The 23,978-nt window shown below is 58.8% G+C and overlaps 7 protein-coding genes and 2 non-coding genes across 9 annotated transcripts; 4 read left to right on the forward strand and 5 right to left on the reverse strand.

Annotated features, from left to right (window-relative positions):
- Window positions 1–1,060: 1,060 nt before the first annotated feature.
- EHS24_004786 (uncharacterized protein) lies at window positions 1,061–1,733 on the reverse strand (the record flags this gene model as incomplete). Its single annotated transcript, XM_028620334.1, has 2 exons — window positions 1,061–1,475; window positions 1,528–1,733. 2 exons carry the CDS (start codon window positions 1,731–1,733, stop codon window positions 1,061–1,063), a joined length of 621 nt encoding a protein of 206 aa, XP_028479306.1.
- A 723-nt stretch (window positions 1,734–2,456) lies between these two features.
- Window positions 2,457–4,393, forward strand: EHS24_004787 (uncharacterized protein; the record flags this gene model as incomplete). The annotated part of the gene is made up of 3 exons (XM_028620335.1): window positions 2,457–2,760; window positions 3,016–4,170; window positions 4,221–4,393. 3 exons carry the CDS (start codon window positions 2,457–2,459, stop codon window positions 4,391–4,393), a joined length of 1,632 nt encoding a protein of 543 aa, XP_028479307.1.
- Window positions 4,394–5,577: 1,184 nt separating this feature from the next.
- On the forward strand, window positions 5,578–5,657 carry EHS24_004788. The gene has a single exon. It is a non-coding gene; the product is annotated as a tRNA-Gly (tRNA).
- A 429-nt stretch (window positions 5,658–6,086) lies between these two features.
- On the forward strand, window positions 6,087–6,167 carry EHS24_004789. The gene has a single exon. It is a non-coding gene; the product is annotated as a tRNA-Ser (tRNA).
- Window positions 6,168–7,350: 1,183 nt separating this feature from the next.
- Window positions 7,351–7,959, reverse strand: EHS24_004790 (uncharacterized protein; the record flags this gene model as incomplete). Its single annotated transcript, XM_028620336.1, has 1 exon — window positions 7,351–7,959. The coding sequence occupies one exon, from the start codon at window positions 7,957–7,959 to the stop codon at window positions 7,351–7,353; it is 609 nt and encodes a 202-aa protein (XP_028479308.1).
- Window positions 7,960–9,284: 1,325 nt separating this feature from the next.
- On the reverse strand, window positions 9,285–12,412 carry EHS24_004791 (uncharacterized protein; the record flags this gene model as incomplete). Its single annotated transcript, XM_028620337.1, has 7 exons — window positions 9,285–9,410; window positions 9,449–9,904; window positions 9,943–10,507; window positions 10,549–10,803; window positions 10,843–10,924; window positions 10,964–12,340; window positions 12,379–12,412. 7 exons carry the CDS (start codon window positions 12,410–12,412, stop codon window positions 9,285–9,287), a joined length of 2,895 nt encoding a protein of 964 aa, XP_028479309.1.
- Window positions 12,413–12,739: 327 nt separating this feature from the next.
- Window positions 12,740–13,967, forward strand: EHS24_004792 (uncharacterized protein; the record flags this gene model as incomplete). Its single annotated transcript, XM_028620338.1, has 4 exons — window positions 12,740–12,758; window positions 12,799–12,813; window positions 12,850–13,541; window positions 13,581–13,967. 4 exons carry the CDS (start codon window positions 12,740–12,742, stop codon window positions 13,965–13,967), a joined length of 1,113 nt encoding a protein of 370 aa, XP_028479310.1.
- Window positions 13,968–14,271: 304 nt separating this feature from the next.
- Window positions 14,272–16,576, reverse strand: TUF1 (translation elongation factor Tu; the record flags this gene model as incomplete). Its single annotated transcript, XM_028620339.1, has 5 exons — window positions 14,272–15,608; window positions 15,707–15,828; window positions 15,894–16,026; window positions 16,287–16,347; window positions 16,517–16,576. The coding sequence occupies 5 exons, from the start codon at window positions 16,574–16,576 to the stop codon at window positions 14,272–14,274; spliced, it is 1,713 nt and encodes a 570-aa protein (XP_028479311.1).
- A 3,918-nt stretch (window positions 16,577–20,494) lies between these two features.
- EHS24_004794 (uncharacterized protein) lies at window positions 20,495–23,737 on the reverse strand (the record flags this gene model as incomplete). The annotated part of the gene is made up of 6 exons (XM_028620340.1): window positions 20,495–21,448; window positions 21,509–22,148; window positions 22,219–22,401; window positions 22,472–22,717; window positions 22,777–23,015; window positions 23,081–23,737. 6 exons carry the CDS (start codon window positions 23,735–23,737, stop codon window positions 20,495–20,497), a joined length of 2,919 nt encoding a protein of 972 aa, XP_028479312.1.
- Window positions 23,738–23,978: the final 241 nt, after the last annotated feature.

Raw genomic sequence — 23,978 nt, forward strand, 5'->3', positions numbered from 1 at the left:
CCACCCAGAATGCAGTCTGACACTCGACTCGGTGGTTGGAAACGGTTCACGACCAAGCTTTGTGATCAGAAATCGCCCCCCCAGTGCATTTTCTGCCAACGGTGGGGTTCGACGGCACCGATGTGACCGGGCCGTAAGCCGAAAGCACAGACGCGGCCAGTCCATTCAAGCATCCAAAGCATCAAGCAAGCAGGCGCGCACCCAACACCCAAAAACCCTTCACAGACGCGCGATCCTTTCGAGCTATCTTACTTTTCGTCTACAACTGACAACAGCAACAGCAGCATGAAAGATACATCATGCACAGTGAGAAAGTGACAATACAGGTGGTTTCCATCTTCTTTCTTGCTTTCTGCCCATCACTTTTCTATGCATGATGACTGAGAGGATGATGGAGGGGTTTGTTCGGAGTGGGTTCATAAAACCACTTTCGTTGCGCCTTGGCCTCCCTCTTTGCGTGGCCACGCCCACGCCGGTCGTCTCTCGCTCCTGATGGTCGCCCCCACGCTGAATGAGGTGTGTGGCGCGCCGCGGCGGGTGTTGTCCCTAGTCCCGAGACGTTCACTGACGTCAGGCGCTGGGGATGCGCGCGCTGCACGAGTACGTTTCTTGGTCGGTAGTGCGCGAGCATCACCAGAACACCCCGAGCTGTTGTGCGGCCACAGAAGTAGACCTAGTAGACCATCGGTGAGCCTGCCCGTGGACGTTGGGCCTCGTGGCCTTTCTTGCGTCTCTCAGCTCCATTTTCATTACCCCTGTGATCTTGCTGACGATGCAGATAAAGGTTTGGGCCGCGACGAGTGTCTCCGGTTACGTCGTGCAGGAGATGACCAGCGAGATGAGGGAAAACCTGCTTGAGAGGATGCGCCGCTGCGTTGAGTTGAGTGTGCCAGGGTGCCCGGCCACACAGCTGCCGCAGACACGCCAGCTGGACACGCCGAGCGCGGCGAACGCACTGAACGCGCCGAGCATGCCACTCGCGTGAGCCCTCCCGATCCGCCGGCCACGGGCGGTGTTTTGCAAGTACATGTTCCTCTTGATCGCCATCACGGCCCCGGCACTATTGCGGCGGAGGCGTCGTCGCCGACAACAACCCAGCACCCTCCTCGTCCTCCTTGTCCTGCAGAACCCAGCCTCCAGTGTCGGGGTCAAACCCGAAGGTGCCGGCAACGCTCTCGCACGGGAGATCATGTCGTGCCCTGTGCCGCACGAGTGGATCGTACTCGCCCAGCAGCTTGTCGTTCAGTGGCACCGGGTCGACGGGCTCGGCGTCCACGATGGGCGTGTAGCACGCGTCCATCGCCGCACGGCAAAAGTCGAGCACGGGGTCGCACTCCGGGATGCGGTCGCGATGGCCGGCGTCGCGCAGCTGCCGCCCCGCGAGGAGGTACGCGGTGTAGATGTACGTGTCGGATGCGTCCTGCCACTCGTGCGCCGTCGGCGTCCGCTTGCGATGCGGCCATTGTTCCTGGTTTCTGCGGGAGCGTCGTCAGTACATGGCAACACCAAGGCCACGCTAGGACTCACAACTCGTACGCCCTGCCAAACACGGCCAGACGGAACATGTCCTCGCTCACAGCGGCCCAGTCCTGCTCGTCCGCGGCGCGCGCCCACGCGGCGCTCGCGTCGCGTGCCGCCCATAGGACGCGCGCGCTGGTGCGCGCGACGGGGTCGGCGTAGAAGTCGAGGCGCGCGTACTCCCTGCGCGGAAAGTGGTCCGAGGGCCTGTCCATGTGCGCGGGCTGCTTGGCTGGCGGCTGGCTGGCGGTTGGTTGCGCACGCCGACGCAAATGTCGATATGCTGAGACGGGGCGATGGCACGACGTGGGCGTGAGCGAGGAGGGGGTGCGAGGGCTGTAGGTGGATGCAGTGGATGGTGTGTGTAAATGGAGAAAGGCCAAAGCGTGGACGAGTTGAAGCAATCTGGGCGTGTTGGGTGGCAAAAGGACGCGCAGTAACATTAACATTACGTCACACCATGGCAGAAAGTGACTATGAAAATGCGATACATTACAAATAAAGTACATGTTAATGACACACACGCTGCGTTTTGCGGGCGTCGGTGTGTTGGGTCTGCCGGCTTCAAAACGGCAATCTATTTTCTAATACATTTACGACAGTTAAGTCTAATGGCCTTTGATTTGACCGATTAGGTGGGCAACTTGCGCAGCGGCGGCGTTCGCCGACGGAGGAGACCGATGCTGGAACACCGACAAGCGACCCATCCATCCATCCATCCACCCATCCCGTTCTCCCTTTCCCCTCAACCTCTTTTACCATTCACAGACGCACAGTTCCCTTCTTAGTGGGCGTAACACTGCCATCTGGACTCCTCTGTAGGGCGACGTGCCAGGCAAGAGAACGAGACAAAGACTGAGAGTGACCCACGGTAAGTTCCCACCTCTGCTCTGCTCGGGTCCGAGCTTTTAGTCCTTATCGAATGACTAACGCGCTAGATGAGCGCACAGCCAACAGAGTCGACCCCGCTGCTCGCGGCGGTGGACAACAGCGTCACATCCAAGCCCACGCCGGGCTCCCGCTTCCCCCCCATGCTCCGCGTGTACCTCGTCTCCGTCGTCGGCGTCATGACATTCAGTCTGACCCAGACCGCCCTCATCTACTCGTTCAGGACTATGACGTGTGACGACTACTACGAGACGCACGAGTGGGACGGTGTAGGTGACAGATGCGCCATCCCTGTCATTGAGAGCCGGACAGCCAAGAGCATCGCCTTGATGAGTAGCCTGACGACGGGCTGTAGTGAGTGGTTTGTGGTGTGTGGCTTATGCTGTCGTCTTCCGGCGCGAGCGTGGCGTGATGATGTCTGGTGGTGGCGGGGCGGGGGTGGAGAGACCCTGAGCGCAGTGGTGGGCAGACCACCGCCCTCACCGTCCATGGATAGACCGGTGACGCCGCCGAGTCGTTATGATGGCCGAGGAGCCCACGCCTATCGCGCACATCCCGACACCGCGACACCGCCCTCATTCGGAGCCGAAGCTGACACTTGTTGCGCAGCGGTTATCAACCTCTTTATCTCGTCCACTTTCATGTCCAAGTATGGCGTAAAGGCCGCCATGTTCCAGCAAACTCTTTGGGCGACGCTCCGCAACCTGACCCAAATCTACGCCGAGAGCAAGGGCGGCGCTCTGGGTATCAAGGTCATCACCTTCACCCAAGTGTTCAACATTCTGGGCTCGGGTGGCGGCCTGCAGCTGTGTGCGAACAGCTACGTGTCGATGCTCTCGACCGACGAGGAGCGGACGGCCAACCTCGGTGTCACAGGTGGTGTTGTGATGCTCGGTGCTGGTATCGGCTTCACCATCGGCGGCATGCTAGAGAGGTTTGTGGGGCCACTGGCGCCGTTCCAGGCCGCGTTTGGGATGTTGTGTTTCTGCACATTCTTCGGCGCCTTCTTCCTGCCGTACCGTACGCCCGATAGCGAGAAGGCCAAGTCGGACAGTGATGATGATGGCAAGAACAAAAAGACACCACACGGGTTCCTCGGTCCCCTCAAGTTCTTCGTCCCGCGCAAAGTCGTGGTCGGGACACGGGTCACGCGCGACTGGAACCTCTTCTTCCTCGGCATGGGCACCTTCTTCTCGGTCCTCGCTACAGGTTATGTGGCCATGGCATTGCAGCTGGTGGCCACAAACGTGTTTGCCTTCACGCCCGATACGTCTGGATACATGCTGAGCTTGACGCTGTTTGTGCGCGCCTTCTTCCTGTCGGTCTTGTTCCCGAGGATCATTTCTCGCGGCCGTGCGTGGCTCTCGGGCACAAGCTCCACAACGACGAGCCCGGCTCCCACCGTTCCCTCAAGTCCGACATTGTCCCCTACCCCAACACTGACTGAACACCCCGACGACCCCGACGAGGCCGAGATCAGCGATGCTGTCGGTGCGCCTGTCTACGACACTGCTCCCAAGTTGGTCGACGTGCAGCATGGATCAACGTTCGACCTGCTGTTCCTCCGCTACTCTATCCTCCTTGATGGCTTCCTCACCAGCCTCGTAACGATGGCGACCCAGGGCTGGCACATGTACGCCGCCGCGGCCATTCTGCCGTTTGCGAGCGGCACAGGCCCAGCGAGTAAAGGTGTAACACTCGAGTTTGTACCTGCAGACGAGCGGCCCGCGGCACTGAGCGCAATCGCGCTCGTGGAGAAGATTGGTGAGTCGCTGCATGTGCTCGTGTTCCTGCGCAACTGACATTGTTCCCAGCTCAGGTGACCACAATCGGTCTCTTTGGATACGCCTTTGCTCTGCTGAGCGAAGTGGGTAGGCCTACCTGGGTCTTCATGCTCAACGCGAGCATTGCCTTCATTGCATTCCTCCTGCTCCTCCCTGTGCGTATGCCACGGGTACGCCAGCCGGTGGCTGAAGCGCACGCCTAGAATGGGTGTTGTACTCTGTAGACGTTCTGCATAGATTGGCATCGTGTGTTGCAGGACTCGAGAACTGGCACCTCGGAACCCCAGCTTCAAGACTCTGGGGTGATCGCAAACGTCTTCACCAAGCCGAACTTGCCATACAAACCAACACCGCTCTCGCCCTCTTCTTCCCCCTGCTTCACGCTGCGGCGCACGGTCACCCAGAGGTCCCAGCTCAATCCTTTCTGCACCCCAAACACGACACAAACTCTCCGGCGGCTGATGGCTGATGGCTTCGCGGCCTCGCGGCGTGCAAGCCCCCTCATCGCCGCTTCCATATCCAAACCTTCACGCCATCCCCATGGCCTCGACTTTCGGCGCAGCAAGGCTAGCCAGAGCGCATGAGCACAGATCACGCGGCGGAAATGGTCGGACCGAACGACCTCGTTTTGTTTCGCGTTTTCTTTATTGTTCTCCTCGCCTCAGCAGAATACCCGTGTCGACGATACGTGCGTGCCCGGATAGAAGGCTGTAGCGCAAGGGAATGGGAATGCGCCGCCCATGTAATTCACCTTGACTGCTGCATTGCAACACAGAGTGGACGCCGCCGCGGGCCCGCCGCGGTGGCACGGATGGCCATGGACAACCTGGTGTACGTAGCGGGCACAATCTGGCATTCCGCTGTGAATACCTTGACCCGCAGACAAGGGTCCAAGGCGAGCCCAAACTTCGGAGTATCCAAAGTGATAGGAATGGAACCGGCTTTTCAGAGAATAAGCATGTCAAGCAGAACGGTGAGCTTGCGTCAGAAGCGAGATGGCACTGGTGGTTCTGTCTCGCTCTCGTTGCCGGGTGGACCGTGGCGGTTGCGCCATGGCCGTGACATTCACGCGAGCGTTTGCAGAGGATGTCACTTGGAAGGACATGAGCGCTCCAACAATCCATCTCCCTTCTGCCTGCACAAACACTCGCTGCTCTTGTCGCTGCTGGACGTCAAGCCATTCCGGTGAGTGGCACTTGGGGCCACAGCGGGTCATGTCAGGATACAAGGCCATCCAGGGACTTTCAGCTTTCGCCCAACCGCGACCACCATGTTCAGCATGCCACCTCAAGACGCTGAAGCGCGCAAGACTGTAGAGGAAGCGAGTTGCAGACCATCGCGTCCTCTGTCCGGCGCGCCCACACGCGCCAGAACAACACCATCATCTACACCGTTGGTGAAACGGTATCATGCGTCGTTGCCAAGTGCAAGCTCGACGCGGCAGGGGTTCGACTCCCTTACGGTGTATTCGCGAGCGTTCTACAGTGCTCGCGATCGTTTTTGGCCTCCAAGAGAACGTCGGGAGTAAGGGACATGTGTGAAGGTGTGGTCGGCGAAAATCGCGGAAATTGACCGAAAAATAGCACACGTCCACTGTAAGCTCAGATTTCGATGCATCCCACAGCGTGCGCAACCTAGTGGCGTGTGCGCACTCCAGAGATGTGCCCTGTGCATGCATAACAGGTGTACTCGAATTTGAGCGACATCCGTCCATGGAGTGGGTCCGGGAGGTTTTTTTCCCGGGCCGAAAAGTGATCGTCGGCGGTGCCACATTTCCTCCGACCATCCCACCACCGTCGAAAACACTTCATATCTCTTGCCACACAGCTCAGAAACGTCCAGTTCTTGAATAAATCGACAGCTACGAAGCAGCACAACACGAAGAACAGCATGGCTGGCAATGTGGCGGAGTGGTTAACGCGATTGACTCGAAATCAATTTCCTTCGGGAGCACATGTTCGAATCATGTCATTGTCGAAAGCAGCTGGAGAACTCGCGAGAGGTCTTCCTTTTGGCCTCGAAAATAGGTGGTGATGGGTAAGGATGGATAGAGGTGTCCCAGGTGTAAAGGAGGACTGACGGTTTGCACTACGCGCGGTCGGTGGTGGTGTTGCGCCTCTGCGTACTCCCGTCCTCCACCTTCCCTGTTGCATTCCTGGCGGGCACATGGGGTCAGGTATCCTACGTGGCGCTTGGCAGTCTGGCGGTGGCTGCACCGATGCACCGATGGGCATGGAGCCAAGAGGTTGATGGGCAACTGACCTGTGTGGACATGTTGACGCCGCCCTGGATGAAACCTTTGGCTGGGAGAACAAAGGGGCGCCACAGAGGCGGCAGGCAGTCGTGCAATGGGCAGTGCCCGTCCACAACCAAGCCACCTCACGCACATGTCAGCACACCAGCAACGCAGCTACCCCACGCTGTACAGCCTATGCATGCAGAGGTCTGCTGACTTCGTCGGCACTGCCGCCGGCCCGTGTGGTGTGGGGCCCAGAGGCACGCTCAACCAGGGAATGGCCATGCTGCCGAGACACGCGCGGAGGAAAGACCAAGGGCCATGTCACACAATATTCCAACTTGTTCTCACAGCCCCGTGAACGAGGCTCGTGAGGCACGGCTTTTGTTCTATAGGTCATGTGAATCCCACCAGGGCTAGCGTTAATGGAGTTTGGCATGAAGGACGACTCACCGAACCCAGCGACGTGAGTAAGAGTCTTTGGCACAAGGACGAAGACTTGGCAAAGCGAGAGCGGTGTGGTGCAAGGTGGTCAGTCCACCTCGGCTTTGCCCTATCACACCTATTGGTCCCTAGTTTGTTACGCTTGCTGACTCTCACTTGGTACGTCGCGATACATTTGAATCTCACAACTACTACCACGAAGCGGAAATCGAATCATGTACAATGTAGGGGACAATGCTTTGGGTCGAAAGACTTGGGGTGGCTTCTTGACCTTGAGCCCGAAGTGGCGTGCGCTAATGTTTTAGCAACACCACTTCTCGACGCAACTCGGTTGGCTCTTTATTGTGCCAGTCTGCATTGTATGTAAGCCCAGAGAACCGCGGGGGGGACCATCAGCATCTTGTCTCAGCAGCTATGTCGATTAGGACAGCAGCTAATCGCTGTATGAGAAGACAGATGCGCATCCTACTCGCCTTGAACCTAGGCCACGGGGATGGCCGCAACCTTGGCGTCAACCGCCTGGAGCTCGGCCTCGACGTCCACGGGGGCCGGGGTGCCATTGCGGCTGTGCTCTGGACTCTCGCGCTGGGGGTCCACTTCGGGGACACACACGACAGGGGGCATGAGAGGGGAGGCCTCCTTCTGGGGCGAGCGTGAGAAGATCTCGTGGTTCTCCGAGTGCGGCTCGGTTTCGGGCGCGTAGACAACGGGCACCATGGCAGCCTCGGTTTCAGTCTGCGTGGGGGCCGGGGCGCCGGTGTCGGCGGCGGAGAAGGGCGACTCGTCGCCGGGGATGGCCTCCGCACGCTCGGCGGGGTTGTGCTTGAAGTCGACGGGGGTCGTCATTGGTGAGAGCTTGCGTTGGAGATGAAAGCCGAGAACTGCTGCTTGCCACTGTTCGACAAAGGGGACAAGAGAGCCGTCGTCGGTGCGAAAGTCTTCAACGAGGGCGAGAACCTCTACGACTGCGTTGTGAGGGAGAGGAACGGGGAGGCCGCCAAACGAGTCGTAAAGGAGGAGGATGTCGTCGCAGCGCCTAAACGTAGGCGACTCTGCAATGGCTTCGGGGATGGGAACAACCTTGCACATGGTTAGGATGGGAGAGAGAATAAAGGAGAAAGAGTAGAGGAAACGAGCGAACCTTGGGAGTGATATCTGGGTGTAGACAATACAGTGGTCTCTGGAGTGATGCGAGACTATGCCGTTTGATGGGAAAGAGAAGCTGATTGTGTGGTGATGAGAGCAAAGGCTGTGAGTGATGATGGTGGATGTGAGGATGCCAGCAGTGAATGGGAATACCGGGCAGGCAATGTGTTCTACCCGACCACGAGCCTTCTGGCCTTTATCCACCCACAGCTGCACGCCACCCCGCCCACAATGCCGGAGAACAACGGGCGTTATTGGACCTCGGGGCACGCCGTCCAGCCGCCGCCGCCGTCCAATGTCCAATGTCCAATGCCGACCAACCCATAGCCGAAAACGTGTGATACACCGCGTGTGTGCCCGACTCGCAGCAGCTTCTGGAAGCCTGGCCATGGCTAGCGAACGTGTGGGTTGGGCCTGCGTGCACACAGCGTGCGAACATGAGACAGAAAAGACGTCAGTTGTCCGTTCATTGTTGGGGAACTCGCAGCCGTTCGAATATGTCATCGCCACCGACGTCACTGCCAAGCAAAGATCGACGACTGTGTAGATATCGCACCATGGACGACGACCTATGCATGCACAGTCCTACACATCTGCAGCAATGCTTTAACCCTTCCTGCAAAACCGATGGCCACCACTATGCACCCTTCTTTATTCAAGCAAGATGTGCGCGGTTGCTTCCTGCGAGCGATCCTGCGTCGTACAATAGGAGAACAATGGCGGAACGCCGACGGTTGGACAAACAACAACAACGGGGTTCACGCAAAATGTGTCCGGCGGTTCAGTATTGGAGAGAGGATTCGAAAATGATACGCCAGGTGGCCAGGTGGCTCAAGCACCTCATGCTCCTAGCTACAGAAGGCTGTAGGCTGTGGCCAGGTATCGTGGATACATCAAGCAGACCGCCGCCGAATGTCGTCGTCCATTGTCCGACTTGTGCCTATCGGGAGACCGACGCCGTCCGGTCTGCCTGCGTACACCGATATCGCCACACGGGTAGACCATGTTCACTGCAGGTTGCAGAATATTGTGAGAGTCGGAGAAGTGCGATAATGGCACGGGTGATGGCCTTACGTGGCCTGCAGTCTAACGGGGGCTACTGGCGGTGACAACGGCGTGGGGGCGGCCCGACGTGCCACTCCGGCTATCGCGAGCCGACTGCAGTCGCCGGTCCCGACTGCTTTGGACATGGTCTACACATGCATACAGTGCATCTATTAACAACATGGTGATGCTTATCTACTCGTGTGGGTGCTATTCATGCAGTATTACACAGACTTTGTCTCCACCACCTTCCAGCGCGAATCGCGCCTGGTGTGCAGGTACACTTCCGTCATGGCCCCTGGCTTGGGCTTTGACCAGTCACCATTGCGGCCGGGGATGAGGTTGGACACCTGTGTGTGTTAGTTGGGCTAAACCAACTGTAACCTACCAAGTATCGCTTTCCCTCAACCAGCGCGTCGCCTAGACCCCTGGCCTCCCAAACATTGAGCAGGCCCGTACGAGCAGGGTCTTTGAGTCCCAACCTGGCATCCCGGAATCTCACCACGCGGAAATCGCGGACCTCACGAATTGGACAGATTTCTTTCAGTTGTGACTCGAGCTGGAAGCGTTCCTCCATAGCTGTCTGTTGGAGGCGGCCACGAGCATGCTGCGCGAGGTGGACCATACGTGAGGGTGGAAGAGAACGAAGGCGGGCCATGAGCTCCTGCGGGTTGGCGTTCAGGAGCTTGTCAAACTCGGAGTCAATGCTATCAGGGGCATCGCTGGTGACGGTCTCGTTGATGTCCTCGGCGTGAGAGGCCAAGGTGGAAGCCAAGTCTTCGATCTTCTCCAGATTCTTGCGCATGTCTTCTTGCAGACGTTGCGACTCGGCCTCGTACTTGTCCTGTGCGGGTTAGAAATGCTTGAGATACTTGCACCCACCTTCCACGCATCCGCTCTCTCCTGTTCTTCTTCCTCATTCCATGGGGCCTCTCTACAACCGCGGTCCCCGTTCATGTAGGCCAGGGGATAGACACGGTCGAGGACAACATCCATCAGAACAACGAGGCCGCCGTCGACAGTCAGACTCGACAACCCGGCGACGAACGGCTGGGACTGAGCACCGAGTCGCGCATCCCACCTCGCAAAGTGGGTCGAATTGCCGGACAGGACGAGGTGGGACGTCTCGTACGCCTCGAGAACCTCCGCGCCATCCGCTCCAGACTCGAGCTTTGCACCGGAGATGGCGAGCTTGCGTCCAACCTTGATTTTGCCCGATCGGATGGCGCGGGTGAGGCTGTCGTCGGTGAGAGCACGGATATGGTACCACCCATCCGTGAGGTCTAGATATGGGCGCTGTGGCACCTCTTCGTCCTTTTCGTTCATGGTAGGCGGCGGGCGGTGAATATCGGCAACGCAGAGAACCATTGGGAGGCTGGGTGAAGAGTCGTGCTCCTGGATGCGACGCAGGAGAGGACGTTGAGCAGCTCCAAACTCGCGTTCGTATCTGTCGGGTTAGCCTTTGAACGATGAGCACCTGCTACCCACCTATATTTGAGCTGGCAGATGACTTCAAACCAATTCCACTTCTCGTCAAACAGAGCGGGCTTGGCTGCGACCTGTCCGGCGAGCTTCCACAGGATCAGGCGCCAGTGATTGTCAACCCACTTGGCCGTAGCAAGTGTGCACTTTTCCAACTTGAGACGCTCGAGAGCTTGGGTATGACCCAGAGTGGACGCGTCCTCGCCAATGAACTGATAGCAGATTGCGTTGCTGAGGTCCAAGGTCCAGATCTCGTCGGGACTGGGGATCAGCTGTATCCCCGAACAGGAGACAACTCACAGTCCCCTTCCGCGAAGCTCCAACGGAGAGTAGTATCCCGGATAGAGGAAGGACTCGCGCATACCTTTCCTACCTTCTGGAGCTGTATATGTCAGACCATGCCATTCTGCCGGCGACTCACGCTGCAAATCAAACACCGAGTTGAAGACCTTTTCCGGCGTCTTCATGGGTATGACGGGAGCGCGCAGTGCCGAAGGTGTCGCCACCTTCTGAACCGTGCCAGGAGCCCTGAACGGACTGACAAAGCCCTTTCGCGCCTTGCCGCCACGCGAGGGGGTTGATCCCAGACCTATGCGCCTTGGAGTTACTCCTGGGGTCTTGATTTGGATACCGGAAGGCAGCTTGGGCCGGACGGGTGTGCTCGTCATCGGGGTGGAGAAGGTGTTGGTTCTAGGCTGGAGGGGCAGCCGCGATGGTGTCGAGGGAAGGACACCACCAACACTGCGCATGGGACGAGGGGCAGAGAAGGCAGCCGAAACGGATCTAGCAGGCGTGCCTCCGGTGAGAGGAGGGCGGAAGGAGGAGGAGAGTTGAGGTGCAGGAGTCGACGGACCAGGCTGGGCAGCATCTTCTCCGAGTAGGGCACGAGCACGAGCCAAGTTCTCCGGGTTTGGTGCAGCCGCAGCCCGACCAGAGCCAGTTTGAAATCCAGACGTGGCTGGCGAGGAGCCATCATTCTCGCCAAACATAGCAAGAGCGCGGGCACGGCCTTGAGGGTCGACAGCGGGCGCCGACGAGCCAGATGCCAGTTGGAACGCAGATCCTGACGCAGCATCCGTCTCGTCGAACAAGGCGAGAACACGCGCACGCGCCTCTGAGCTGGGTGCCGGGGCGGCACCTTGCGAGAAACCAGACGTTGACTCTTGAGCTCCAATAAGGCGATCTAACATGGCCGTGGATTTGACTGGAGTAGCAGCTGTATCGGTCTCGCCGAAGAGTGCCATGGCCCGAGCTCGTGCCGACGGGTCGAGAGGAGGAGGGGCAGTTCCAGATCCAAGCTGAAACCCTGTTGAACGGGAACTCAATGGGCTCGCCATGTGCGGTGGATTGTTGGAGCAGACGACCGCTGGCGTCGCTGGCGCTGGCGGCAACATTGGTCCTGGTGCGGGGGACTCGGACCTCGACCGCTTGCTTGGCTCGCCTTCCACGTCCGTCTCGACGTCTGCCAGGATCTTGCGAGCGCGCTTAAGAGCGCCCTCGGATGGGGGCGCAATCGTGCTACCGCGTGCCGTCGCAAAGGCGACAAACTGAGGAATGACGTCGGGAACCGGAGCGGGCGGCTCATCGGCGTACGGGTCGGGGGAAGGAGAGCGCTCTACGGCTGGTGTGACGGGGCGGGCGGCGCTGGTGTCGCCAACGCCAGAGTCGTCATCGAGGTCGTCAAAGTCAAAGTCGTCGGCACTGAGACCATCCAGAAGGCCGTCGAAATCAGTCGACATAGGTGGAGCGGTAGGGGGCGGAAGGTCAGTATCTGACGCGTGCGGAGCAGTGGGACGCGCTGGTAGGTCAGCACGGCCGGTAGATGTCTACACCCACCTTGCCCGACAATTCCAGGCGCGAACAATGTCATGGTGAATGGCTTAACGAAGCGTTCCAAGCATGCCTTGTCGACGGAGGAGTGGTGGAGTGGAGAATGAGGAAGATGATCTGGACGACGGAGCATAAACACGCGCATGAGGGAAGGTCAGTCGCGTACAGTCGCGTAACCACCCAAACAAAGAATCTTACGTAATGTAATTTTATGTTCCCAAATGGCCTTTACTAAAAGAGTTATAATTAAATCCTAATTAGTTACAAATAGTCTTCCCGTACCTCCACCGTCTGGTCCAACTTTTTCTGACCTTGCTCGTCGTCATCGCCACTCAACAACCGTCAACACACCATCAGACAAACAACGATGAGCGACTCTCAACGAGGTGAGCGGTTCATCTCCTTTCAAAGTGCTGACCTATGCAGCTGCTGCTGAGAACAGTATGTTGTTTCGGACGACAGGCAGCTAACATTCAGGCCTTTCGGCTGCCCGCGCCAACATTGCTGCATCTCTGCGTGCACTTGACGTGATCGGCAAGACTTCGTCGAACTCGACTGCCGTGCCCGTCCCCGCCTCTGGCCTTCATGACATTACGATCCAGCTTCTTACCCAGCTGCGCCAGACTGTCACCACCCTCGCCTTGACCTTCAAGCCCCCTCTCACGGCCGAGGCGATCCGACCATACCTCGACAAGCTCACCGACCAGGTCGGCCGTCTGGTGTCGTGCGTCCTCGCCGCAGCCGGAGGTGGTGGCGAGGCGACTTCGTCTCTTGTCGAGTCGTGGAATGATGCCGTGGTTCGCGTCGGTGACGAGATCCAGCGCCTCCTCACCATCCTCGAGAAGGGCGTGCGCGAGCCCCAGGCATCGTCGAGCAAGGGTGAGTCGCCCTACCTTGCCCACACGGGTATGGTGTGGGAGGCAATCGACAAAGTCAGCGGCACTTTGCCAACGGACGAGCGTTCGGCCGTCCAGCAGTGCTGGGAGGGTCAGAAGGATACCGTGCGCGACGCTTGGACAGAGTTCAAGGAGATGCTCGAGGACGCGGACGAGGATGACGACGAGGACGACATCTTTGGTGCTGGCGACGAGGATGACGACGAGTGGGCCGAGCTGGAGAAGGCCATGGGCGGCAAGATGACCGCCGACGAGAAGAAGCGTGCCGAGACGGTGAGCTTTAAAAACAGGTTGACTCTAGCTAACGTTCAGGCCAAGTCGGTGTTCGGACTGCACCAGATCCTGCACGCCACCGTTCCTCGTTACCTTCATCTGCTCGAGCTGCAGCCAGAGATGACCTACGGACCGCTCCTTGCTGCGGGTGCCGAAGTCGTCGCTGCCCTCGACACTGCCATCTCGGGCATGTACCCCAAGCAGGATGTGGCCGAGATTATCGGCTCCGTCGACGCGCTCAACGCCAAGGGCCGTGCCCTCGCCACTGCCTTCCGCGCTAGGCTGGCACAGAGCGCTGCTCCTGAGGACCAGGGTGCCGTGGCCAAGAGCTTCGTTGACCGCTGGGAGACCCGACTGGACCTCGAGGTCAAGGCGTGGGACGAGGCCAAGTTGAGCATGTCTGCTCTTGCGGACGCGTTGGAGTAGATGTGTACCCCTATGCCATAATACTGCACATATCTGTGCCTTTATCGTTCCGTTATCTTGGTGGCCACCACTGACTTCGTCGTGCTTTTAGAACCAGTTCAGCCTCTCTCACAGCGCCTCTCTCACATGGCGCACAATTGCCTCGCTGCTCCTCTCGTTGCAACTTGGATCGCCGGGGGTGCAGTTCACTCCCTCACTGCAGAGTATCAATGAGTGGCGTGATGCATTGCTAAGTGTACACCTCTGTCTACTACGTCCACCGCCGTGGTGGATCTCCTACTTCCGTCCAAGATGGTTAAGCCATTTAAGCGTACTCCATGATCGACGAAACGATACCGGTACCAATGGTACGGCCACCCTCACGGAGAGTGAAACGGGTACCCTCCTCGAGGGCAATGTCGTGCATGAGCTCACCGACCATCTCGACGTTGTCACCGGGCATGACAAGCTTCTCAAAGGCACGGTCGGTGCCCTCGGGGAAGGTGAGGCAGACGGTCACGTCGGTGGTGCGCATGAAGAGCTGGGGGCGGTAGTTGGCCATGAAGGGGGTAAGACGGCCACCCTCCTCCTTGTTGAGGACGTAGATCTGGGCGGTGAACTTCTTGGCCGACTTGATGGTGCCGGGGGCGACGATGACCTGACCACGGCGGATCTGCTCGCGCTTGACACCACGGAGGAGAGCACCCATGTTGTCACCGGCCTCACCACGGTCGAGCTCCTTGTGGAACATCTCAATACCGGTAAGGGTGGTCTTGAGGTTGGAGCCCATGCCGACAATCTCAACCTCGGAACCCTTGGTGATGGTTCCACGCTCGACCTTGCCGGTGGCAACGGTACCACGGCCCGAGATCGAGAAGACGTCCTCGACGTACATGAGGAAGGGCTTGTCGAGGTCACGCTCGGGGAGGTCGAGCCAAGTGTCGGCAGCCTGCATGAGCTCCTCAATCTTGGCGGCACCACGCTCGGGGTCGCGGCCCTCAAGGGCGGCAAGGGCGGTACCCATGATAATGGGGGTCTCCTCGCCCTCGTAGCCGTACTCGGAGAGAAGCTCGCGCATCTCCATCTCGACGAGCTCGAGCATCTCGGGGTCGTCAACCTGGTCGACCTTGTTGATGAAGACAATGAGCTTCTTGATACCGACCTGACGGGCGAGGAGCAGGTGCTCGCGGGTCTGGGGCATCTGACCGTCGGTAGCCGAGACGACAATGATGGCACCGTCAAGCTGGGCAGCACCGGTAATCATGTTCTTGATGTAGTCGGCGTGACCGGGGCAGTCAATGTGAGCGTAGTGGCGGTTCTTGGTCTCGTACTCGACGTGGGCAGTCGAGATGGTGATACCACGGGCCTTCTCCTCGGGGGCCTTGTCAATCTGCGAGTAGTCCATGAACTTGCCGCCACCCTGCTCCGAGAGGTGCTTGGTGATAGCGGCAGTAAGGGTGGTCTTGCCGTGGTCGACGTGGCCAATGGTACCAATGTTGAAGTGGGGCTTGGCACGCGAGAAGCGGCCACCGGCCTCGGCGGCGTACGAGCGGACGGCACCGGCACCCATCAACGAGAGCATAGCCGAGCGAGGGGCAACCGAGGGGCGGGTCGCGAAGGCGCGGGCGGCCTTGGGGGCGACAACGGCCGCGCGGGGAGCGACTTTGTGATTGTTAGCTCAAGAACATCAAGTTGAGAAGGAGAAACAGCATTGTACGAGCGCCAGGAGCGGCACCAGCTTGCTTGGAAAGCGTACTCACCGCGGAGCTCCGCGGTGCGGGCGGCGGCGACAAGGCCAGACTGAATCCTGGAGCGGAGCATGGCTTTTTGGTGGTGGTCACTGGTGTTTTTGACGTCAAAGATGGACAAGACGGCCTCCTCACTTGAAATCTCAGCTCAGGATCGGCGAGTCGGACAAATGCGGAAGGCCGGTGATGTGGCACCCACGGAGGTGGATCAGGCTCTGCAGGTGTGCACCGAGACTGGGTTGTCAAAGCTGCATATGCACAGGGCACTTCTTGGAGCAAGATAAGATGCGTAGAGGGAGAGAACGACTGCCTCAGTGCAGCATGTGAAGGTGCTGAGAACGAGGTAAAAACTGCCTCGAAAATGGTCTCTGGACGGTGGCTTTCGTCTTTGGCTGGGTGGAGGCACAGCCGCTGTGAGCCGCAAGCTTGTGTGCCTCCTCCATGTACCAGGTTCCGCACACCTGTGTCCATACCATACACTAGCGTCACGGCCACGCCGGCCGAAGTACTCTTGAAGGAGTGAGTGCGCTCTCTGCGTGCAGCTTGATATCCTCCCTTACACGAGGTGCGGCTGCCACTGCCTTGTGCTCACCTTTCTCAGGGTATTGATTGGCTGGAGCGGTTCGGGAGACGTCGGAGGCGACGACGACGCCCTGCAGAGCAGTCCTGGATCAAACAATGATGGTCCGCAAGTGCAGCCTAGTGGCCTAACAGTCTGCAAGTGTCCATTGTACTTTCCCTGTGCACTCCATGGTAGTGTACAGCCGGTTTTCAACGATGCAACGGCGGTGTTAGGGGTCCGCCACCTTTGATGACACTCACACCTAGTCGTTCAGTGCTCGCTGATTGATTCAAATCTCCCGCTTCCTTCCTCGATGTCATGGTAACCACTGTCGTCGCTGTGCGTGACAGAGAGCTGGCCATGGCAGACTATGTAAACTGCCTCCTTATCGAAGTAATCAATGTGATCGAGGGTTAAAGGGATCGTTGAAGTCAGAGGCAGTCTGGCCCCACGCCTGTTGTTGAGCGACCACTGGCTTGTCACAACATCAGGCGTCATCCCTCAACATCCAAAAGCAATGTGGCTATATAACAAGCATGAAAGTGTGGACTGCTTTTAGGAGCATGGTGCTGGTGCCCTTATTGGTGTCACAGGGCTCCGTGTGTTCCAAGCGTTGATGTAGGAGAGCGATTCCGTCAGTTGCGGTAAACAACTGTAAGTCCTGCTCCATACGCTGCTCCATATGCTGCTCGAGATTCCTCCGGATTCCTTCCACCTGTTCTTGTACTCACAGAGGCAAATGGGGACCGCTTAAACGCTCAGAGGAAGTGTAGCATCGCCCGGTGGGGGAACGACGATATTTTGAATCGTCGGCGAAGAACACACCGCTCTCCCCCATCGAAATCGCCTCTCCTATTCCGAAAGAGACTCCGCGATCTGGCCCTGCCACCGCTGCACAGGTGTTCCCTTCACAGTACAGCTAGATGACCTGCGCATAGGAGCAGTGGAAGGATAGGAGTTTGTCGGTACAGCGGCAACATTCAAATTGGGACGGCAGTCGCCACAACGACATCAACCTATGTACCACGGGCAGTTCAGCCAGCGATCACCAGTTCATGCGTTCTCGTCATGACACAAAATATGTAAAATCCTCTCCAGTTCACGCCCAAGGCAGTCTTCACCTTTTGGCATTCTACACCAAAGAAGGGAGAGGAACAATAACGGAGAAAAAAGTGCCGCCCAAAAACGGCGCCAACGTAACATGATGCGACGAGGACGTGAGGACGTGAGATGTGATCGAAAGCGAGAGCCTGACATTCGCGTTTCCGCCCTAGTTCGTTCCCTGTTCGACATCGGATGCAGACCAGAAGATCTGCATGCGTATGTGGTTATTATGAGATTATGTGACGTTCCGCAAACCCAAGAGATCGGGTGGATGAGTTTGGGGATGGTTGCACGAGGCGGAGCATGTTGACATGTCGGTGTGGCGGACCCGCCAGCGACCCCAGATGGATGTCCCACCTTACACACCACATTGCCCACTTGCCCCAACAGCGTTGCTTGTGTACCCCTCCTCAGCAAGACCGACGAGTTTCTACATCCTGCGCTTCCGCCAGACATTATTGTACGTATCTATGTGTATGCGCAAGGCACACGTTGCGATCGCTCCACCGCCTCTTACGGTATCGAGTCCGTTGGCATTGGGGTAATCGATCCATTGGAGTGGTGGTGCCGACCTCGATCGTCAGTGCTGCTGCAACTACTTGCAAATGTGGCGGACACTGCTACGTGTCCTCCCGTCGTCGACATTCAGCGGGCCGCCAGCGGCCAGGGGGGGTCGGTTAATCATCGATGATTACCATACCTTCGCATGCGAGTGTCCTAGTCGATGCCTGCCAGCTGTGGCATAGTGTCTGGGTACAGCAAACACACAGAGTACAGTGCCGAAGCAGCGACTCGCACCCTGCCTTGTTGAAACGCCCATTGTGATCTAGCTGCAACAGCAGGACCACTCATCCTCATCATGGCTCACCAGTTGCGCCGACCCGACAGGCAAGAATTACTCCACAAGGGGGGCATAAGTTGCGAAACCTAACTCGGCGGCCTCGTCCTTGCCTTGGCCGACTTGTCACCCAAGCGGCCCAATATCAATTTCACCCGCGATCCAGCCACGAGGACACTGCCGGCATGCGACCCACCTTTTGCGTGCGCTTGGTAATCTTGGCTGCTGGACAAGAACGATGCTGGGACCGGCGGGCCTCGTGATGGCGACGTTTTGACCAACAGGTCCCTGCCACCCAACAGGCCCAAACCATCCCCAGGAACAGGACCCAGGACCAGACTGGGCAGGAGGACCATAAACAACGGCATCGTGCCCAGGATCATGGCGGCGCGGCCAGAGGCCAGAGGCCGGATCTTGGGCAGGAGCGCCGGAAGGGACAGACAGACGCAAGCGCAATCCACAGAAAGGTTGCGGAACCCCATAGCCTCGACTGTATGTGGATCCGCGGAACCTAGGTGCGCAGACCATGTGCATGTTTGGATTTGCACGTGCTGCACACCAAACAGATTAAACGGCTCAAACAGGCCCCAGGAGCATTCAAAACAGGAGTCGTTAACGGCAATGGTGTCCAGATGTGAGGGAACCATCAGGATCCAGTGATGTACCCCAGGCGTGCTGCCGGGCATGTAGGTGATTCGGCGAGATTTGAGGCGCAACAATCCATGGTGCTGTGCCAAGCGGACGAGCCCCTTGCTCTCTTTTGCGAGCTGCGCGCCACGATGGAAGGAGCATCCACCCTCAAACACACCAACCCTCCAGTCCAGGTCGGCGGCTCCAGTGATCGGCACGACGCAAGTCTGGAACCCAACCTCGGACGTCTGGAATTGTGGGGGGTTTCGACGACTTTCGCCTTGCCGCTTGGCTGTTCTACCGTTTGGTGTTACACACATTGCACACCCTGCGTTGACACAGGCTTTCTTTTATTAACAGCAAGGGCAAGGTGGGGGGAAGGCCTGGAACTGGGAATCCGGGGGCCGGGGGAGAGGGGGATGTACTGTATACCCCACAAGAACGACCGCACACCACGTCCCGCCACGTATGTTATGTTACATGTGACACAAAGCTTTCTCTGGCAAGTTCTTAACCCAGAAGGACGGATAACCAAGCTCCGGGATATACGTACGCCCTCAGCGCCCGCAACCCAAGAGCTTCTTGGACGTACATAGTGCGAGGGTTGCAGGGGGAGTTGCTCGGCGGAAAATAAAAGGAAATAATGCGAAGATCAAGGCTCTGAGATCGGAGTCACGTTGATGCGGCGTTGGTCGCTGGGGCCCATGGCGAGAAGAAGGATGTAGAGCGGAATACACCCAGGAGTACGCATTCATGGCGAGTGCGTGGGTCGCGGGAGGGCATGGTGGTACAGCATATGGTGTGTGTCGTTCGGTTCGGTTCCGGGAGTGCCAGATCTGGAAGACAGTGGCGAGGGCGAGGAACCTCGGCCAGCAGCGTACAACCTGTGCAATCCTGGCGTTTGGAGCACTTATGTCTGTGTTGAGTGTGGCAGATGGCGGGTGGCAGGTGGCAGTTTGAGACGAGCATTATGCGTGACTGCAGCCACGGAGATTGTTGGGTGCAGTGTTCAAACCATTATGGTTCGTATGGTTCTCACGAGCAAAACGCGTAAAGTGTACAGCAGCCCTAGGATCTGGGGGCACAGTTCAAGATTGAATAGAGGCTCTTGGCAAACTTTGCGAGCGAACAGCGCCCTCGCTCCAGATCCTTCGTCTTTCGTATCGCCTACCTCCCCACTGTCGGTGGACGCACGCCAACAAGGTGAAGTTCCCTTTACGGCGCGTGCAACTGCTGTGTGACTGTATCTTGGTCACATCAAGTATGTATACAAGTAAAAGGGGGGATGTGATTATACAGGTGCGGAGCAAAGCACTCTACATACCATACCATTCACATCGTGTCGTGTCCGTTTGCCAAACTCTTGGCTTTGCTCGTGTCTCTCGTCGCCGACGCTCGTCGTCTGCGTCTCTGTCGTCGTCTTTTTCGTCCTTCGGTCCCTTCGTCCCTCCGTCTCTCTCGTTCTCATTCTCGTTCTGTTCTCTTCGTTCCCATTCTCGTTCTCTTCTCTTCGTTCGTCGTACCATGGAAACGCGCATTCAGGAAAAAGCTGGACTCTGGTATCTCGGAAAATTCACAGATCGGTATTCTGTATTTGTTCTTGTTTGTTGTTGCTGTTGTTGTTATTGTTGGTGTTGTTATTGGATGGCGATGTTGTCTTGTCGCATCACATGAACCCGGCCGTGGCCGCGACGGGCGCCGGGGTGGGTGTCATTGCTGGTGTGGAGTTGACAGAGGACACGGTCGGCTGGCCAGCCACGCCGCCGACGTTGGGGCCCGTGGCCTGTGTGGCCGCGCCCGAGGACGTGAACGCCGGGCGCGGGGTGATGGCGTTGCCGTCCAGGGGCGGGACGGACTGGTATCCGGCGCTGGCCGTGTCGATGGCCAGGTTGGGGGTCCCGTGCCCGTGCGACTGCTGCTGAGGCTGCGGCTGCTGCGGCTGTGTGGTGACCGCTGCGGGGACGGGGGGGAAGAGGGTCGGGTCAATGTCGCGCACAAACGCCGACCGGCGCGCACAGGCCACGGCGACGTAGTCGTCGACCCAGGTCTTGATGAGCTGGAACCAGCCGAACGACGGGTCGGAGCGGAGCGTCAGGAGACGCATGACTTGGGACGTGAGGAAGACGGCACGCGGGATGAGCATGCGCGGCGTGCCGACACCTGGCGCCAGCTCGGCGCGGGACAGGGCGCTGTCGACGCAAGCGGCCAGCTGCTCGACTGGGTGTATGCTCGGGTCTGAGCCCGCCTCGGCGAGCCAGACGTCAAACGCAGCGAGGGAAGGCTCGAGGATGGCCTCTGAGCAGTCACATGCCATGGCGCACTGGCGCACAATGAATGAAGCGTCGAGCATGCGCCACGACGCGCGCATCGCGGCCAACTGGTCCGGGTTGGCGAGGATGGGCACGATGGCAGTCGTGATCTGGTGCAAGTCGAGGAAGCGCGACAGCAGGTGGGCGACGTGGCTGCTCATCTCCACAATGGGACGCGACACCTCGGTGGAGAGCGTACGCAGTGTCTCGGCATTCATCTGCTCAAAGTTGACAGAGAGTAGGCCGATGGCGGCATGGGCCGACGGCGTAATGGGTGTAAGGATCTTATCCACAAGAACCAGGATCAAGTGCTGTGATTTGAATGTCAGCTCAGCCACAGGGACGTATTTCCAAGCCAAATAAACACTCACGTCAAAGGTCAACGCTGATGCGTCAACGATAAGGTTGGCCAGTGGCTGCTGTGCACACAGGGCGAGCGACTCGGCGGACAGTGTCTCCCAGAAAGACCGATAATTGGTTTCGAAGCGATCAAACTGGAGCTCTGCCACACAGCGCGCAAGCAGGTCTTGGTTTTGGCAGAAGCGGGTCCAGAAGTGGACTACGGTTGGGTCGGCCCCAACCGGGAGAGCCGGAAAGGGCGGCAGGGCACGACTGCCTGTGGTGGGCGACCCGAGACGGACGGCCATGGAGGGGCCCGACCCTCCCGCCATGGGCGGACCCATGCGGCTGATGGCGGGGCGGGCGGAACGGATCATGACTGCCTCGTCTGTCGACGTGGAGCGCGAGCGAAGCACGCTCGGTCCGTGACTGAACCCGTGCATCCCGTTGCTGTAGCCCAGGTCGGAGAGATCAGCGAGGTCGTCGTCCTCCTCCTCGTCCGTGTCGTCCTCTGTGAGGATCTCTTGGTCACCGCCAATGTCGTGGTCGAGGCCACCGCTAAAGTCGCCGTCCTGGGGCGCAATGTGGAGCTGGCCGCTCGAGTCGCCATAGGCGTTGAGGCGGTGCGCCTCGGTGGAGATTGCAGGACGCAGAGACACGTAGTGATACTTGCTGAGAGAAGAGGTCAGCCCAGTGCAAAAGGGTACACCGCATTGAGGCGGGGAGCGGGAGTGCCACACACCTGTTTCCACGGACACCGAGACGACGGGTGCGAATTCCCAGGAACGTCGAGCGGACAACCTTGCCAAACGAAGCCGAGTTAATGGGGCGCAGGCCAAAGTCGTTGCACGACATTGTGTACGAGTGATACAGGCCTTGGCGGGGGACGGTAAAGCCGTTTACAGGTGTGTACGACAGCTTGAGCCTGTGTGGCAGTGTGAGTTAACCGTAAAGCGGCGGCACAACATGTTAATTTCCCCTAACAATCCACTCACCATCTCTTGGCCCACACAGCACGCGCCTTGCCGTGTTGACAGGGGGAAAGGGAGCGGACCTGCTCAGCCTTGGTGGCGAGATCGGTGCGGACCTGTGTTTCGCGGTCTGCCGCTTGGCCAAAGAGTTCAAGGTCCGACTCGAGGAAGTCGAGCGAGTTGGAGCTCTTGCCCAGCGAGAACGAGCGCGCCCTAGGGCGGCCTGCCTGGTTCATGGACCCGGGAATCTCAAAGGGCGTCGAACTAGAGCTAGAAGATGTAAGTATGCGTACTTGCCAAGCCGATCCACGTGCACAAAACACACTCACCGACGGTGTTCGAGGGACATCTGGCTCATGTCGCCGGCAATCATGCCGGTAGTGTTGGCCCAAGCGCTTTGGTAGCTTGTGCCGGTCGAACCGCTGTAGATGGAGAGGATTTCCTCGTCGCCTTCCGACTTGAGTGAGAGCGAGTTGGAGCGCGACGAGACGTGGTAAGGCGTCGGGCGGCTCATGCTGCGGTTACGGTCGTGTGCCATCTTGCCCATGCCGCCGGGCATGGCGTGTCCCTAAGGAGAGAGCTTCAGCATCTGTCGAACGCGGTTGTATGGGTTGTATGTGGGCGGGTACTCACCTGCATGACGGCGTTGGGGGGCGCAATGGGCGACCGCCCCAGCAGGGCCGGAGGAAGGGTACCGCTCAGTGGATTGGGGGCCATGCCAACACCGATACCGAGACCGACGCCGGGCGGGAGGCCGACTCCTGGGTGGGGGACCATGTTTGGGTTGAGGGCGAGGCCCTTTGCGTCTGGGTGTCCATGCAGCATGGATGGGTGGGCATACTCGGCAGAGTTGAAGCCCGCGACGTACATTCCCGGGGGATGACCATCGCCTCCCTGGGAAGCGAGGGAGAAGGAGGTGGAGGAAGACGCCAGGGAAGGCAGGGATGCGGTGGAGAACGAGTGGCTGTGGCCCGAGTGGTGGTGCTCGTGTCCGTGTCCGTGTCCATGTCCGTGTCCGTGGACGGGACCATGCGCAGAACCAGGTCCGTGGGCACCGAGCGGAAGCTCCCCCATGGGGTGGCTCGGGGTGCCACTGCCAGTGGTGGTCATGCCGCCAGACGTGTTTGGACGGCTGGGGTCAAAGGCCGGGATGGAAAACGAGTGTTCGGAAGTGGCTGGCGAAAAGTGTGGCAGGTGACTGTTGTCAAACGTGCCGAGGAAGCCCGGCGACGCATCGACTTGTCCTGGCTGGTAGTCGCCGGGAAACGGCGTGTCGCTGTACTCTGCCATTGCAATGGGGAAGCGCGGTGTGTGCTCACTCGCTGGCCCGGTGATCAGGGCGTGTGCAGGGTGGTGCAGAGCGGCGGCCGGCTCTGCTGGCACAAATGGGCGAGCCGGAGCGAGTATGGCGCCGGCGGGGATGGAGGGGTAAAAGAGCGGGGAGAGAGGGCGGCCTGGGGTGTACCGTGGAACTGGAAGACTGCGGCCGCAAGAAACTGTGTAGCGGCGAGGCAGGCGGTGGCGGCGGTGG

This window comes from Apiotrichum porosum (genome assembly GCF_003942205.1).
Source record: "Apiotrichum porosum strain DSM 27194 chromosome Unknown scaffold_2, whole genome shotgun sequence".
Lineage (NCBI taxonomy): Eukaryota > Fungi > Basidiomycota > Tremellomycetes > Trichosporonales > Trichosporonaceae > Apiotrichum > Apiotrichum porosum.